The sequence below is a fragment of the Oncorhynchus gorbuscha genome, linkage group LG01 (genome assembly GCF_021184085.1).
Source record: "Oncorhynchus gorbuscha isolate QuinsamMale2020 ecotype Even-year linkage group LG01, OgorEven_v1.0, whole genome shotgun sequence".
NCBI classification, from domain to species: domain Eukaryota; kingdom Metazoa; phylum Chordata; class Actinopteri; order Salmoniformes; family Salmonidae; genus Oncorhynchus; species Oncorhynchus gorbuscha.
In genome coordinates this window covers 26,275,927-26,290,682 of record NC_060173.1, presented here as the reverse complement: position 1 = coordinate 26,290,682, position 14,756 = coordinate 26,275,927, and the positions used below count along the sequence as shown (strand labels likewise).

General features: G+C 40.6%; 1 protein-coding gene across 4 annotated transcripts in view; it reads left to right on the top strand.

Annotated features, from left to right (window-relative positions):
* Window positions 1-14,756, top strand: part of LOC124035603 (furin-like) — a 239,223-nt gene that overhangs the window by 13,111 nt on the left and 211,356 nt on the right. For 2 of the 4 annotated variants that reach the window (XM_046349150.1, XM_046349143.1), the window contains exon 2: window positions 14,238-14,546. In XM_046349150.1, the coding sequence (XP_046205106.1) occupies window positions 14,358-14,546 (189 nt within the window). In that variant the 5' untranslated portion in view covers window positions 14,238-14,357. Of the gene's footprint in view, window positions 1-14,237; window positions 14,547-14,756 lie in introns of those variants that run through there. The other 2 variants (XM_046349133.1, XM_046349123.1) reach the window with 1 other exon arrangement.

Sequence of the window (14,756 nt, the reverse complement as noted above, 5' to 3'; positions counted from 1 at the left end):
ACTTAGATCAAAAGAGTCCATATTAACAAAGGAAATTGAAGGACTAACAGTACAGTTTGATTGCAATAAAAACCTGTACCATAGAGGGTCAGAATAAGTTAGAGGAAAAACAAAAAGAAATGGAGGAACTTATTCAAGAAAGATCCAGGGTAATATATTATAAAAATAAAGCGAACTGGACGGAATATGGGGGAAAATGCACCAAATAATTTTTCAATCTTCAATATAGAAATGCTACCAAAAAAAAGTATTGAAACTTGTTACAAATGATGGAATCACGCATGATTCACCTAATTATATTTTGAAAGATGAAGTAAAGTACTTTAGGAATATGTTTTCGTTTCAGTCTCCTCCATCTCCACTAACCGAAACTAATTGTATGGCTTTTTTTCCTAATAATAATAATGTAAAATGAACATCTGTGCAGAAAGACTCATGTGAAGGCCAAATTACAGAGGAGGAACTTCTTGATGCAATTAAAGCCTTTACGGCTGGGAAAACTCCAGGGCTGGATGGCATACCCGTGGAAGTTTACCAAACTTTTTTTTGATATGCTCAGAGGACCATTATTAGCATGTTTTAACCACTCCTATATGAATGGCAGTTTGTCGGACAACCAACAAGAAGGTCTGATATCATTATTACTGGAACAGGACCAAGTGGTTTATATAAATTGAATAAATTGGAGGCCTTGTACACTTCAGTGTTGTGATGCAAAAATCCTATCTAAATGCTTGGAGTTTTAAAAAGTATTGTCAGATAGTATTCATCCTAATCAGATAGTTTTTTTACATGGATGATACATTGGAGATAATATAAGACAAGTACTGGAAACAATAGAATACTATGAAATATCGGGGACACCAGGACTGGTTTTCATAGCTGATGCTTTTGATAAAGTATGGCTGGAGTTTATATATAAATGACTAGCATATTTCAATTTTGGGGAATCTCTTATAAAATGGGTTAAAGTTATGTATAGTAACCCTATGTGTAAAATAGTAAATCATGGCTACATCTCAGAAAGTTTTAAACTGTCTAGAGGAGTAAAACAAGGTTGTCCACTATCGGCATATCTATTTATTATTGCCATTGAAATGTTAGCTGTTAAAATTAGATCCAACAATAATATTAAGGGATTAGCAATCCGTGGCTTAAAAACAAAGGTGTCATTGTACGTTGATGATTCATGTTTTCTTTTAAAACCATAATTATAATCCCCCCCACGGCTGTCACGCCTTGGTCATTGTATTTTGTGTTTTTGTTATATGTTTGGGTAGGCCAGGGTGTGACATGGGTTTATATGTTGTATTCGTATTGGGGTTTGTATTATTTGGGATTGCGGCTGATGAGGGGTGTGGTATAGGTTTGGCTGCCTGAGGCGATTCTCAATTAGAGTCAGGTGCTTATCGTTGTCTCCGATTGGGAACCGTAATTAGGCAGCCTCAGTTTCGCTTTGTATTTCGTGGGTGTTTGTACCTGTCTCTGTGTTGTAGTCACCAGATAGGCTGTAATTAGTTTCACGTTCCGTTCTGTTGTTTTTGTATTTAGTTCAGTTATTTCATGTACCGCAATACTTTCATTAAAGTCATGAGTAACCTACACGCTGCATTTCGGTCTGACTCTCTTCATTCAACAGACGAACAACGTTACAACGGCCTTATAGAGGATCTAGATACTTTTGCTAACCTCTGGATTAAAACCAAATTATGATGTGATATATTACGTATTTGATCACAAAAAAATAAATAATTGACCGTGTAGTTTACCAATAAAATGGTCTGACGGGGATGTGGACATATTCAGTATACAAATCCCAAAAGAAAGACATGATCTCACTCCAATACATTTTTATAGAAAGTTAGCAAAAAATAGATAAGATCTTGCTACCATGGAAAGGAAAATACCTGTCTATTGTGGAAAAAGCACCCTGATTAACTCTTTAGTCATATCACAGTTTACCTATTTGCTTATGGTTTTCCCTACACCTAGTAACCTGCTTTTTAAATTATATGAACAAAAAAGATTCAATTTGATTTGGAATGGCAAGCCAGACAAAATTAAAAGGGCCTATTTATATAACGAATATGAATTCGGAGGGCAGAAATGATTAAATATTAAAGCATTAGATCTCTTACTAAAGGCATCAGTCATACAAAAGTTATACTTAAATCCAAACGGGTTCGGTAGTAAATTGGTAAGAACAGCTCTCTAGTAAATTGGTAGGAACATCTCACCCCATGTACAATAATGGTCTTTTTCCATTTATTCAGATTACAACTGCTCACTTTCAGTTGTTTGAAAAGGAAATAATCTCTAAAATAGAGTTATTTTTTAAACAAGTATTAGAAAGTTGGTTGCAATTTCAGTTTAATCCACCTGAAAAGACAGAACAAATCATACAGAAAATATTGTGGTTAAACTCAAATATACTAACTGCTAAAAAAATATATATATTTTTTTTAATGGATTTTTTTTTAAGGTATAATTTTAGTGAATGATATCATAAATAGGACTGGTGGAGTTGTGTCACACATGCAGCTAACACAGACGTATGGAAATATCTGCTCTACCCAAAATTACAACAAACTAACTGCAGCATTACCACAAAAATGGAAAAGGCAAGTAGAAGGGGAATTAAATAAGGAACTTTTCTGTCTGCCCTGCATTAAATAACATAAAAGGTTAAAGAAATGTGTGATAAATAAAAACATATACCAATTTGATTTAAGGACCAAAAAATTGACAGCGGTGCCATATAAATTGCAAAATAGTTGGGAAGAGATTTTCGATGTACCCAATTCCATGGCACATGGTTTATGAATTGACACGCAAAACCAATTCAAATTTTTCTATTTAAATTACTATACAAAATTATTGCAACCAATAGAATATTATATATATGGCGATACAATCTTCCCAGCTCTGCAGATTTTGCTGTGAGGAGGCAGAGTCATTAGATCACTTATTTTGGTACTGTCCATATGAACTTGTTTTTGGTCACAGGTCCAGGAATGGCTGAATAATTGCAACATTTGCCCAGAACTAATGCTGCAGATAGCAATACTGGGTGATTTGAAAAGTCATAGTCAATCAATCAATAATATAAGAATTATTTTAGAAAAAATGTTTATCTTTAACAGTCTGTAGAAGCTATGAGAGTTGAAAGGTTCAGTACTTTTGTGAAGCATCACAGCACAGTTGAAAAATATATGGCAAATAGAAATACAAAATGGATGGTGTTAAGAGATAGATGGGAGGGATTGAATGGAGCTGAAGGGTGGGACTAATAACAAGATAACCAATGTAGAACATATGGGGTCTGAAAAATGAATATAGATTCAGAAATGTAGTGAAATAGCACAGTTACAAATCGAAATCAAACTGGATGGACATCAGAATTAGAGGAAGGACTAAAACAAACAAAATATAACTATTGTAAAATAGATTGTGTCTGTAAAATGTGTATAATATGTATAAACTGAAGGTAGAAGCCTAACACTGAACCAAAACCGGCTGCGCACGTGCGACATCGTGTGCCATCGTGCGCCATCGTGCATACATTTATTTTGTCCCCCTTACACCAAACGCGATCACGACATGCAGGTTATAATATCAAAACAAACTCTGAACCAATTACATTAATTTGGGCACAGGTCGAAAAGCATTAAACATGTATGGCAATTTAGCTAGCTAGCTTGCACATGCTAGCTAATTTGTCCTATGTAGCTAGCTTGCTGTTGCTAGCTAATTTGTCCTGGGATATGAACATTGAGTTGTTATTTTACCTGAAATGCACAAGGTCCTCTACTCCGACAATTAATCCACACATAAAACCGAATCGTTTCTAGTTATCTCCCCTCCTTCCAGGATTTTTCATCTTTGAACTTATATGGTGATTGGCATCTAAACTTTCATAGTATTACCACGACAGCCGGCAAAAAAGTTTGCCTTGAAATCACCCACATGGGTATAACCAATGAGGAGATGGCACGTTTGTACCTGCTTCTATAAACCAATTAGGAGATGAGAGAGGCAGGACTTGCAGTACGATCTGCGTCAGAAATAGGAATTACTTCTATTTTAGCCCTTGGCAATGCAGATGCTCGTTGGCGCGCGCGAGCAGTGTGGGTGCAATAATTGAATAACATGGATTTCTAAATATATTTTGCAACACTCGCGCACGCGGCGTGTCTGGTCTGGTCAGCATGTAAGTGTTATTGTTTAGTGTTGTATTATTAGTTTACTCCAATTGGGGGAAGGGTGATAAGGTTTGCGGGGAATATCAATGGTATATTCTAAAAATAATAATATGTATATCTACAGTGGGGAGAAAAAGTATTTGATACACTTTTTATTTTATTTATTTCACCTTTATCTAACCAGGTAGGCTAGTTGAGAACAAGTTCTCATTTGCAACTGCAACCTGGCCAAGATAAAGCATAGCAGTGTGAACAGACAACACAGAGTTACACATGGAGTAAAGGATTAACAAGTCAATAACACAGTAGAAAAAAGAGAGTCTATATACATTGTGTGCAAAAGGCATGAGGAGGTAGGCGAATAATTACAATTTTGCAGATTAACACTGGAGTGATAAATGATCAGATGGTCATGTACAGGTAGAGATATTGGTGTGCAAAAGAGCAGAAAAGTAAATAAATAAAAACAGTATGGGGATGAGGTAGGTAAAAATGGGTGGGCTATATACCGATAGACTGTGCAGCTGCAGCGATCGGTTAGCTGCTCAGATAGCAGATGTTTGAAGTTGGTGAGGGAGATAAAAGTCTCCAACTTCAGCGATTTTTGCAATTCGTTCCAGTCACAGGAAGCAGAGAACTGGGACGAAAGGTGGCCAAATGAGGTGTTGGCTTTAGGGATGATCAGTGAGATACACCTGCTGGAGCGCGTGCTACGGGTGGGTGTTGCCATCGTGACCAGTGAACTGAGAACCTAGCATGGACTTGTAGATGACCTGGAGCCAGTGGGTCTGGCGACGAATATGTAGCGAGGGCCAGCCGACTAGAGCAGGTCGCAGTGGTGGGTGGTATAAGGTGCTTTAGTGACAAAACGGATGGCACTGTGATAAACTGCATCCAGTTTGCTGTGTAGAGTGTTGGAAGATATTTTGTAGATGACATCGCCAAAGTCGAGGATCGGTAGGATAGTCAGTTTTACGAGGGTAAGTTTGGCGGCGTGAGTGAAGGAGGCTTTGTTGCAGAATAGAAAGCCGACTCTAGATTTGATTTTCGATTGGAGATGTTTGATATGAGTGTGGAAGGAGAATTTACAGTCTAGCCAGACACCTAGGTACTTATAGATGTCCACATATTCAAGGTCGGAACCATCCAGGGCGGTGATGCTCGTCAGGCGTGCGGGTGCAGGCAGCGAACGGTTGAAAAGCATGCATTTGGTTTTACTAGCGTTTAAGAGCAGTTGGAGACCACGGAAGGAGTGTTGTATGGCATTGAAGCTCGTTTGGAGGTTAGATCGCACAGTGTCCAAGGACGGGCCGGAAGTATATAGAATGGTGTCGTCTGCGTAGAGGTGGATCAGGGAATAACCATAGAGGAAGAGGCGAAGCACTAAAATCTGTCCAAAATAAGGCCAATGCGTTTATATGTGCTTATTTTGGACCTAAGTTTGTAGTCTGCCTTCCCGCCTTTGGGACAATGACTCCCATTGTTAGGGCGGAGATGTGCGTCTTGTCATTATATACAGATCTCTGGTGTAAATGGGAAGGTGCACACAGCAAAGAAGAGCAAAGGAAATAAGAACAAAAATACAGCATGAGAAAAAGCGGACATAAACGTTCATAAAAATGAAAAATAACAAAACCTTGATTCTTGCGATACAGCCATTTGGAATATCGTGCAAAAACATACATTCAAATTAATCTTATTAATTCTCTGTATCGCGCAGCCATAGCCTTAGTGTAACCTGCAACCTGCAACCTGCAACAGATCCTCCCAATTAAAGTTAAGGAACGCGGTGTCCTTGATGTTTAGTGAAATGTTTTTTGGACAGATCCAGATTTTAATGATCACCCTGGGACTGTGGGAAACCAATGTTTGTGTGACTCCACCTAAAGACTAATCATTATAAATAAATTGCCTTCAACTGTTTGAATAATGTGTGGTCCAGGTAGTGATGGGGTAAAACATTTATACAGTTACATATTGGGATATTATTTTTGATGATATATTGTAACGTTTTGACAATATGGCAAAAACAATAATTGCGCTAGTTGGCTGTACCTGCACCAACTCCAGTATTTTCCTTCATATCTTGTTCTCCATCTTCTTTTGAAATAGGGAGCCAATTTGTTTTCAGCACTTTTATTTATATGACTGATCAAAACTCATTTTCTCATGGCTCTCTCTTGTCCCTCTGCAGAAGTCATATGTTGAGCAATATGTTCGGAACGTAGAATTTCAATAATAGTATTTGTCACATGTGCCGAATAATAAAGGTGTAAACCTTACCGTGAAATGCTTACTTACAAGCCCTTAAACCTCTAAGGGATTGGTGTTCCTAAACCGGGGCAGTTGTTGCTCAATATGCGATAATGTGACTAGAAGGACATTGTAAACAACAGCCAACATGTCTTATATAGGCAGAAAGCTTACATTCTTGTTAATCTAACTTACAATAACCAATTTACAGTAGCTATTACAGACAAAAATGCCATGCTATTGTTTGAGGATAGTGTACAACAACAAAACACTTTTATCAAGGCAACTGGTTTGATACGTTCACCTCTGAAGGTAAATAAATGTACTTACATTCAGTAAACTTGCTCTAATTTGTCATCCTGAGGGTCCCAGAGATAAAATGTAGCATAGCTATGTTTAAGAAAATCAATTTTTATATTAAAATATAGGAACTGGGGTCTACAGTTTGACCCCACTGCTGTCTCCGTCTCCACACCCAACACACCCGGCGGTTAGATGTGTAAAAGTTAGTCTATTTTCTGTAGGGAAGCTAATGATCCATCAAATATGACATTCCTGGGAGTATGTAAACTTTTTTTATTTATTATAATAGCATTTTTGTATGTTCTCTATAGGTTTTTACTTGAAAATGTATAAATTGACCAATTCGGCACATTTGGGCAAACTCCTGGCAGACTTGATACAAAATATTGTGTAGTGAACTAATTATTCACTGGATCAATCTGAAACTTTGCACACACACTGCGAGTGGACAACATCTAAATTACACCTAGAATCCTATCTCAATGTATGGCCTTTCTGTTGCATTTCAAAGATGTATTATCTTTTACTAGATCTAATGTGTTATATTATATATCCTACATTCATTTCACATTTCCACAAACCTGTTTCCTTTCAAGTGGTATCAAGAATATGCATATCCTTGCTTCAGGTCTTGAGCTACAGGCAGTTAGATTTGGGTATGTCAAATTAGGCGGAAATTGAAAAAAAGGGTCCAGTCCTCTTTAACAAAAGTGCAGTTATAAGAAAATAGAGTTACTAAAGTAAAAAATAACAATAATGAGGCGATATACAGAGGGACCGGTAACGAGTCAATGTGCGGGGGTACAGGTTAGTCGAGGAACTCTCAACGCGCTCTACTTCAGCCTGTTGATGTTAATGAGGGCCTGTTCAGCCCTCCATTTCCTATAGTCTATGATCAGCTCCTTTGTCTTGCTCACAATAAGGGAGAGGTTGTTGTCCTGGCACCACACTGCCAGGTCTCTGAGCTCCTCACTATAGGCTATGTCATCTTTGTCAGTTATCAGGCCTACCACTGTTGTGTCGTCAGCAAACTTAATGATGGTGTTGGAGTCGTGCTTGGCCACGCAATCGTGGGTGAACAGGGAACACATTAGAGGACTAATCACACACCCCTGAGGGTCCCCAGTGTTGAGAATCAGTGTGACAGATGTGTTGTTGCCTACCCTTACCACCTAGGGGCGGAAGTCCAGGATCCAGTTGTAGCGGGAGATGTTTCGTCTCAGGGTCCTTAGCTTAGTGATGAGCTTTGTGGGCATTTTTGTATCTGTTGGGGCGGTATGCAAAATGGAGTGGCTTTAGGGTGTCCGGGATTATGGTGTTGATATGAGCCATGACCAGCCTTTCATGGCTACTCAAATCAAATCAAATCAAATCCAATTTTATTTGTCACATACACATGGTTAGCAGATGTTAATGCGAGTGTAGCGAAATGTTTGTGCTTCTAGTTCCGACAATGCAGTAATAACTAACAAGTAATCTAACTAACAATTCCAAAACTACTGTCTTATACACAGTGTAAGGGGATAAAGAATATGTACATAAAGATATATGAATGAGTGATGGTACAGAGCAGCATAGGCAAGATACAGTAGATGGTATTGAGTACAGTATTTACATACGAGATGAGTATGTAAACAAAGTGGCATAGTTAAAGTGGCTAGTGATACATGTCTTACATAAGTATGCAGTAGATGATAGAGTACAGTATATACATATACATATGAGATGAATAATGTAGGGTATGTAACATTATATTAGGTAGCATTGTTTAAAGTGGCTAGTGATATATTTTACATCATTTCCCATCAATTCCCATTATTAAAGTGGCTGGAGTTGAGTCAGTGTGTTGGCAGCAGCCACTCAATGTTAGTGGTGGCTGTTTAACAGTCTGATGGCCTTGAGATAGAAGTTGTTTTTCAGTCTCTCGGTCCCACCTTTGATGCACCTGTACTGACCTCGCCTTCTGGATGATAGTGGGGTGAACAAGCAGTGGCTCGGGTGGTTGTTGTCCTTGATGATCTTTATGGCCTTCCTGTAACATCGGGTGGTGTAGGTGTCCTGGAGGGCAGGTAGTTTGCCCCCGGTGATGCATTGTGCAGACCTCACTACCCTCTGGAGAGCCTTATGGTTGTGGGCGGAGCAGTTGCCGTACCAGGCGGTGATACAGCCCGCCAGGATGCTCTCGATTGTGCATCTGTAGAAGTTTGTGAGTGCTTTTGGTGACAAGCCAAATTTCTTCAGCCTCCTGAGGTTGAAGAGGCGCTACTGCGCCTTCTTCACGATGCTGTCTGTGTGAGTGGACCAATTCAGTTTGTCTGTGATGTGTATGCCGAGGAACTTAAAACTTACTTCCCTCTCCACTACTGTCCCATCGATGTGGATAGGGGGGGTGTTCCCTCTGCTGTTTCCTGAAGTCCACAATCATCTCCTTAGTTTTGTTGACGTTGGGTGTGAGGTTATTTTCCTGACACCACACTCCGAGGGCCCTCACCTCCTCCCTGTAGGCCGTCTCGTCGTTGTTGGTAATCAAGCCTACCAGTGTTGTGTCGTCCGCAAACTTGATGATTGAGTTGGAGGCGTGCGTGGCCACGCAGTCGTGGGTGAACAGGGAGTACAGGAGAGGGCTCAGAACGCACCCTTGTGGGGCCCCAGTGTTGAGGATCAGCGGGGTGGAGATGTTGTTGCCTACCCTCACCACCTGGGGGCGGCCCGTCAGGACGTCCAGTACCCAGTTGCACAGGGCGGGGTCGAGACCCAGGGTCTCGAGCTTGATGACGAGCTTGGAGGGTACTATGGTGTTGAATGCCGAGCTGTAGTCGATGAACAGCATTCTCACATAGGTATTCCTCTTGTCCAGATGGGTTAGGGCAGTGTGCAGTGTGGTTGAGATTGCATCGTCTGTGGACCTATTTGGGTGGTAAGCAAATTGGAGTGGGTCTAGGGTGTCAGGAAGGGTGGAGGTGATATGGTCCTTGACTAGTCTCTCAAAGCACTTCATGATGATGGAAGTGAGTGCTACGGGGCGGTAGTCGTTTAGCTCAGTTACCTTAGCTTTCTTGGGAACAGGAACAATGGTGGCCCTCTTGAAGCATGTGGGAACAGCAGACTGGTATAGGGATTGATTGAATATGTCCGTAAACACACCGGCCAGCTGGTCTGCGCATGCTCTGAGGGCGCGGCTAGGGATGCCGTCTGAGCCTGCAGCCTTGCGAGGGTTAACACGTTTAAATGTTTTACTCATCTCGGCTGCAGTGAAGGAGAATCCATATGTTTTCGTTGCAGGCCGTGTCAGTGGCACTGTATTGTCCTCAAAGCGGGCAAAAAAAGTTATTTAGTCTGCCTGGGAGCAAGACGTCCTGGTCCGTGACTGGGCTGGTTTTCTTCTTGTAGTCCGTGATTGTCTGTAGACCCTGCCACATACCTCTTGTGTCTGAGCCGTTGAATTGAGATTCTACTTTGTCTCTATACTGACGCATAGCTTGTTTGATAGCCTTGCGGAGGGAATAGCTGCACTGTTTGTAATCGGTCATGTTACCAGTCACCTTGCCCTGATTAAAAGCAGTGGTTTGCGCTTTCAGTTTCACGCGAATGCTGTCATCAATCCACGGTTTCTGGTTAGGGAATGTTTTAATCATTGCTATGGGAACGACATCTTCAACGCACGTTCTAATGAACTGACGTGAGTGCTGCGGTGCTGTAGTCATTTTGTCAGGTTACCTTCGATTTCTTGGGCACAGGGACTATGGTGGTCTGCTTTAAACATGTAGGCATTACAGATTTGGTCAGGGAGAGGTTGAAAATGTCAGTGAAGACACTTTCCAGTTTGTCCACGCATGCTCTCAGTACATGTCCTGGTAATCCGTCTGACATGCTGCCTTAAATGTTGACCTGTTTAAAGTCTTCCTCACATCAGCTACGGAGAGGGGATCACAGTATCGAATCGCAATACATATAGAATCGTGAGAATCGCAATACATATAGAATCGTGAGAATCGCAATACACATCGTATCAGCACCTGAGTGTTGTGATAATATCGTGTCGTGAGGTCCCTGGCAATACCCAGCCCTAGGTCCAGACAGCACAGAGCAGACACATGAACAGCTAAGACTGTATCATCTCCGTAAGCTATGCCTCGGGGGCTTCCTGAGTCTCTATTCTCATTAGGCTGTCTGTGTCTAACTGAAAGCCCATCTATGATGCCTGGACAGAGTGAGGGCTCTCAGGGGAGAGATAGAGCTTTACCCACTCTGTTTTTAGATAGCGCAGCCTCAGCACAAATCACAGCTTAACTCTCCCCCATATGACAGATCACAACTAAGCCTGAACAAACAAACAAAAAACAGAACAACGCAAGCTGCCTTCGCACAGTAGGACTTCTCTTGCAAGCAAACCTACTCATCTGAAACTCTCTCTAAATACAATTACGGCTCGACTTGTTTTTTAGATGAGTATTATTTCTGGTGTTTTTAAGTACAGCACAAATCTTTTGAAAAAGTCCCTGATGCTGTTGTAGCCTCTTTAACAACAGAAAGATGTCAAATAGAGCCTCTGTTTCTGTCTCTCTCGAAGGAGAAACTGTGTTGGAAGAAAACAAATTCTTTCTATGCATGCTGTGGTCTGTGGTCTCCTATTTTTGCTCTGTGCTGTGGCATGTGGCATGTGTGCACATTGAGTGAGCAAGTACAGTTGAAGTCGGAAGTTTACATACACCTTAGCCAAATGCATTTAAACTCAGTTTTTCACATTTTCTGATACTTAATTCTAGTAAAAAAAATCCCTGTCTTACGTCAGTTAGGATCACCACTTTATTTTAAGAATGTCAAATGTCAAAATAATAGTAGAGAATGATTTATTTCAGCTTTTATTTCTTTCATCACATTCCCAGTGGGTCAGAAGTTTACATACACTCAGTTAGTATTTGGTGGCATTGCCTTTAAATTGTTTAACTTGGGTCAAACGTTTTGGATAGCCTTCCACAAGCTTCCCACAATAAGTTGGGTGCATTTTGGTCCATTCCTCCTGACAGAGCTGGTGTAACTGAGTCAGGTTTATAGGCCTCCTTGCTCGCACACGGTTTTTAAGTTCTATACACATTCTAAACACATTTTCTATAGGATTGAGGTCAGAACTTTGTGATGGTCACTCCAATACCTTGACTTTGTTGTCCATTTCGCCACAACTTTGGAAGTATGCTGGGGGTCATTGTCCATTCAGAAGACCCATTTGCAACCAAGCTTTAACTTCCTGACTAATGTCTTGAGATTTTGCTTCAATATATCCACATAATTGTCCTCCCTCATGATACCATCTATTTTGTGAAATGCACCAGACCCTCCTGAAGCAAAGCACCCCCACAACATGATACTGCCACCCCCGTGCTTCACGGTTGGTGTTCTTCGGCTTGCAAGCCTCCCCCTTTTGCCTGCAAACATAATGATGGTCATTATGGCCAAACAGTTCTATTTTTGTTTCATCAGACCAGAGGACATTTCTCCAAAAAGTTCTTATCTTTGTCCCCATATTCAGTTGCAAACCGTAGTCTGGCTTTTTTATGGGGGTTTTGGAGCAATGGCTTCTTCCTTGCTGAGCGGCCTTTCAGGTTGCGTCGATATGGGACTCATTTCACTGTGGATTTCACTGTTTCCTCCAGGATCTTCACAAGGTACTTTGCTGTTGTTCTTGGATTGATTTGCACTTTTCGCACCAAATTATGTTAATCTCTAGGAGAACACTTCTCCTTCCTGAGCGGTATGACGCTACGTGGTCCCATGGTGTTTCTACTTGCGTACTATTGATGTACAAATGAACGTGGTACCTTCAGGCATTTGGAAATTGCTCCCAAGAATGAACCAGACTTGTGGAAGTTAAAAAAAAAATCTGAGGTCTTGGCTGATTTCTTTTGATTTTCCCATGATGTCAAGCAAGGAGGTACTGAGTTTGAAGGTAGGCCTTGAAATTCATCCACATGTACACCTTCAATTGACTGAAATTATGTCAATTAGCCTATCAGAAGATTCTAAAGCCATCACATCATTTTCTGGAATTTTCCAAGCTGTTTAACCTCTCTAGGGTATATGGGACGCTAGCGTCCCACCTGGTCAACATACTGTGAGATTGCAGAGTGCCAAATTCAAATACAGAAATACTCATTACAATAATTCAGAAAATATACAACTATTTTACATAGGTTTAAATATTAACTTCTTGTGAATCCAACCACGGTGTCAGATTTCAAAAATGCTTTACGGCGAAAGCATACCGTACGATTATTTGAGAACATAGCCCAGCAGACAAATCATTACAAACAGTAACCAGCCAAGTGGAAAAGTTACTTACTCAAGTCAGAAATAGAGATACAATTAATTACCTACCTTTGATGGTCTTCATATGGTTGCACTCAGAAGACATACATTTTTTCAATAAATGTTCCTTTTTTTCTATAAAGTCTCTTTAAATCCAAAAACTAAATTTTATTTGCGTGTTTTCTTCAGTAATCCACTGGCTTAAACACAGTAACACCAGGCAGACAAAAAATCCAAATAGTATCCATAAAGTTCGTAGAAACATTTCAAATGATGTTCATAATCAATTCTCAGGTTGTTTTTAGCCTAAATAATCGATAATATTTCAAATGGACAATAACGTCATCAACTCTCTCGGTCACGAGCATGAAAAAGCTCTGTGACACGGCAGGGTCCACTCATTCAGACTGCTCTTACCTCCTCATTTTTAGAATACAAGCCTGAAACAATTTCTAAAGACCGTTGACATCTAGTGGATGGCATAGAAACTGCAATTTGAGTCCTAAATCAATGGATACTGTAAGGGCATTGAATAGAAAACAAAACAAAAATCCTACTTCCTGAATGGATTTTTCTCAGGTTTTCGCCTGCCAAATCACTTCTGTTATACTCACAGAAACTATTTTAACAGTTTGGAAACTTTAGAGTATTTTCTATCCAAATCAATTATATGCATATCCTATCTTCTGGGCCTGAGTAGATGGCAGTTTAATTTGGGCACGCTTTTCATCCAAAATTCCAAATGCTGCCCCCTACCCTAAAGAAGTTAAAGGCACAGTCAACTTAGTGTATGTAAACTTCTGACCCACCTGAATTGTGATACACTGAGTTATAAGTGAAGTCATTTGTCTGCCCCCTATCCTAGAGAAGTTAAAGGCACAGTCAAGTAGGCACAGTATTTTACCTTCTGACCCACTGGAATTGTGATACAGTGAATTATAAGTGAAATAATCTGTCTGTAAACAATTGTTGGAATAATTACTTGTGTCATGCACAAAGTAGATGTCCTAACCTACTTGCCAAAACTATAGTTTGGTAACAAGAAATTTGTGGAGTGGTTGAAAAACAAGTTTTAATGACTCCAACATAAGTGTATGTAAACTTCCGACTTCAACTGTACCTGTGTGTGTGTGTACATATGCAAATGTGTGTTTTTTCCCCCCTATTTTTCTCCAGGTCTCTGCTCTACTTGTCTGCTGTGAGGGAGCTCAGGGCTGTGACTGGTAAGCAGTGAGAATTCTCCACCCCAGACAGACGGACAGAGTGCCTCTGTCCGGTGCCCCTGCTCTCCTTTTCATGGATGCCAGGCTGGCCCTGCTGCAGCTTGGGACTCTCCTGGGTCTCCTGTCCTTAGCACTGGAGTTTACTGCTGAACCGACCGCAGCCGAGGAGGTCTACACTAACACCTGGGCAGTCCATATAGAGGGAGGACCACAAGAGGCTGACCGCATCTCCAGGAAACATGGTTTCATCAACCACGGCAATGTGAGTAGCACAGCAGTGGACTCTGTGGAGCCTCTCTAGTCAGAGTGTATGACCTGTCTATGCCCTGCATCTGTGGTCAGTTGAAGCCCTGTTCTATTGTCAATGACAACCTGCTCAACAGGCTTCAATGCACAACAAGACACATAAAGACATAACAGCCTATAAGCCCTCATGTTTTGAGAGTGTATTTCATGGCTAGTCCATCCCTTG